This window comes from Arachis hypogaea, chromosome 19 (genome assembly GCF_003086295.3).
Source record: "Arachis hypogaea cultivar Tifrunner chromosome 19, arahy.Tifrunner.gnm2.J5K5, whole genome shotgun sequence".
Taxonomy (NCBI): domain Eukaryota; kingdom Viridiplantae; phylum Streptophyta; class Magnoliopsida; order Fabales; family Fabaceae; genus Arachis; species Arachis hypogaea.
Window position 1 is genome coordinate 137,567,916 of NC_092054.1, and position 3,110 is coordinate 137,571,025.

Sequence of the window (3,110 nt, forward strand, 5' to 3'; positions counted from 1 at the left end):
TATATATAAAAAATTAAATTTATTAATATTATAACACATAATTAAGGATTAAATTTTTCTAAAATAAAAAATTAGTAAAATAAAAACTAAGAATCTAATTATTTTAAAATAAAAATAATGAGATTCATAAGTGATAATTATAAATTTAATAATCATTAACTTTTTATTTTATTATTTTATAATTTTTTATTTTATAAAGAATAACGTATATTTTTTGTCTTTGAAATCTGTTAAAAAAATTTAAAAATATTCATAAAATTTATTTTGCTTCAAAATTTTATCTCTAAAGTTTTCAATTCACATTAAATATATTCATGACAATTGAATTTTCAGAAAGTTTAAGACCTATTCAATAATAATACATAACAACTATGTCTGATTTGCTTGTGTTGAAGGTTATTCTTGTGAAATTATTGCTAAATTGGTTCTAAATTTTTTAAAAACTTAACCGTTGAGAGTATATTTGATATAAATCAAACATTTCTGAAATAAAATTAAAACAAAATAAAACTTAAAAGTATTTTTAAAATTTTTAATAAACTTCAACGACAAAATATATACTTTATCCTTTTATAAATTTTATAATTAAATATATATGTCTTATTTATTTTATAATTTAATTTTGATTCAGTAATCGCATAAAAATTGTACACATTCAATTAAATTCATGAGTTTAATTAAACTTTTAATTAAGAAATTTAAAAACGAATTACTTTTACATACACAATTATATAATTGTGTAAAATCTTTTTACAAGTTAATGTATTAAAATTTAATTTTTTATAATATTATAATATTAGTGAAAGAAAGTGAGAAGAAAGGAGCAGAAAGTGACAAAATCCCAGTAAAGCGTGAGAGTGGCAGCACAAACACAATCCCCTGGTTTTACCTTTTTGCCCTCGTCATCGCCAAATGAGTCATCTCAAACTCCTTCCATTTCTGCAATAACCAAACATTGTTTTCCTTTTTGGGTGTATCTTTCTTTTTGTTTCTTTTGTGAGTAATCATACAAGAAGAAGAAGAAGCATGTTTTCAAGGTTGATACATCCCCGCGACGGTGGCGGTGATGGCGACGGAGTGGAAGAGATGATGGTGCAGGGCGGAGGAGGTGGAGAGCCGTCTCTGGTTTTGACCTCTGATCCGAAGCCTCGGCTTCGTTGGACCACGGACCTCCATGAACGCTTCGTTGATGCTGTCACTCAACTCGGCGGTGCCACCAGTGAGTCACTCTCGTTTCTTGCTTTTTGCGGTTTTAGGAATAGGGACCGAGCTTCAAGCTTTGGAATTTTATGTAATTGCTGACTAATGAATAATCATTACTATGTCTTTGACAACCTAATGTGTGTGTGAGAGGTAGTTATGATTCAAATGAAATGAAAACTTCCTCAATTTTTGATAGAATGGGAATTTGCTTGGGTTGAACATTTTTTGTGTGTTTTTCTTGGCAAATTCCATTTTGAGGTGAAAATGTATGTTATGCTAAGGAAAATAACGTAGGAGGCTAAGTAATATCAATGTCTTTTACTTGCAGAAGCCACACCAAAAGCGATTTTGCGGACAATGAATGTCAAGGGTTTGACTCTATATCACTTAAAGAGTCATCTGCAGGTTTATTTTATCATTGGCATAATAATAAAATATTTTGTAAGATTGGACTTTCTTTTTAAGTGATCCTTTGATGCATTGCAGAAATACAGGCTTGGTAAGCAATCTGGAAAAGATTTTGATGAGGGATGCAAAGATGGTGGGTTTATAAATACCGATTGAATTTCTTCGGTTATAATCTAAACTTAACTTACTCATTGAATAATTATGAAATGAATGTCAGCTTCGTACCCTCTGGAAAGCCCCAGTACAAATAACTCATCTCCTAAGCCGTCTTATGATGCTAATGAGTAAGTGTTTCATGTATTATGGCCTGTTAATTTCTTGATTAACAATTAAGCGGAGACTCGCAATGTTATGGCTAGGGGCCAAGAAGTAAAGGAAGCATTAAGGGCACAAATGGAAGTGCAAAGTAAACTACATTTGTTAGTGGAGGTAAATTTTATTTCAGTAATGTTAGGGAGACCAAAAAAACAGCCAGAACTTGCCTTATTTAGCACTAAATAAGACAAGTTCTGGCTGATTTTGGCTACCAAACATTTCCGATTTTATTTCATGCGAAACATCTTTGTGCTGTAACTTGATACCCTACACTTACCATTTTTAAGAATTTAAGGTACTGTTGCAGGCAGAGAAGCACTTGCTAATTTGCCAGGATGCTGAACAGACATATATGGTCATGCTTGAGAGAGCTTGCAAGATGTTGGCTGATCAAATTATTAGCAATCCAATGGTCGACACAGGTAGCCAAAGGTTGGAAGGATTGCATGTTTCGGAACTGCCGGTGCCGTCGCTTATTCTGCTGCCCCAGGGAACTGAAAGCTGCCTAACATCACTTGAGAATCTCGGAGGATTGACGCTGGAAGGATCTCCAAGCGGGGCAAGGAAGAGAATTCTGAATTTAGACTCAGTGGTAGCTCCTTTGATGTGGAACGAAGCTAACATGAGAACTCAGGGTATCCATTCAAGTCAAGTGAATCCTCATCACGAAATAACTGGGTATGGTATGTAGGTAGGAAAGATTAACATAATTGTTCCTCGTCACCATATTATGTGATGTGAACTGTGAAGACAGGGCATGAAGGTTTAATACCTAGACCAGATTAATTTTGGTTTTCTTATATCTTGGTGGTAGCAGATGCTCAAATTTAACTACTTACATTTTGTAAATTAAAAATACTATACCATCAGACCAAGCTGGTGCTGGCCATCCATGTACTTTCGTCCATTGATATTTAATTTAGTTTCTAAGTTCAAAAAGAAATATTCGGATACTATTTTTACTACAGATCTTTACCAAGCTTTGGATTGATACAAGCAAACTGTTTTTAAACCAAAGAACATAAGGTCTTTCAATGTTATTTTTTTCAAAAATACTATTTATATACTAAAATTTATTATTGTGTATTTGTGTATAAATATGTGTAATTTAATTTATTTTTAATATATTTTATATTAATAATTAATTTTAATGGTTGATTTTAACGTATACTTATCATAGTTGA

At 31.7% G+C, this 3,110-nt stretch overlaps 1 protein-coding gene across 2 annotated transcripts; it reads left to right on the forward strand.

Moving 5' to 3' along the window:
- The first annotated feature begins 817 nt into the window (after window positions 1–817).
- On the forward strand, window positions 818–2,869 carry LOC112777201 (protein PHR1-LIKE 2). 2 transcript variants are annotated; one of them, XM_025821505.2, is made up of 6 exons: window positions 818–1,219; window positions 1,532–1,608; window positions 1,690–1,744; window positions 1,829–1,895; window positions 1,971–2,040; window positions 2,234–2,869. In XM_025821505.2, the coding sequence occupies exons 1-6, from the start codon at window positions 1,027–1,029 to the stop codon at window positions 2,615–2,617; spliced, it is 846 nt and encodes a 281-aa protein (XP_025677290.1). In that variant the 5' UTR covers window positions 818–1,026; the 3' UTR covers window positions 2,618–2,869. The 2 variants fall into 2 exon arrangements, with proteins under 2 accessions (XP_025677290.1, XP_025677289.1); XM_025821504.2 differs by having other exon boundaries at window positions 821–1,219; window positions 2,222–2,869.
- The last annotated feature ends 241 nt before the right edge of the window (window positions 2,870–3,110 follow it).

Bases quoted from the DNA above. Each gene is read 5' to 3' on its own strand.
- LOC112777201 (XM_025821504.2), top strand. From the start codon at position 1,027: ATGTTTTCAAGGTTGATACATCCCCGCGACGGTGGCGGTGATGGCGAC. The intron at 1,220-1,531 runs GTGAGTCACTCT...TTTTACTTGCAG, and splicing joins TCAACTCGGCGGTGCCACCA to AAGCCACACCAAAAGCGATT. The intron at 2,041-2,221 runs GTAAATTTTATT...TAAGAATTTAAG, and splicing joins AACTACATTTGTTAGTGGAG to GTACTGTTGCAGGCAGAGAA.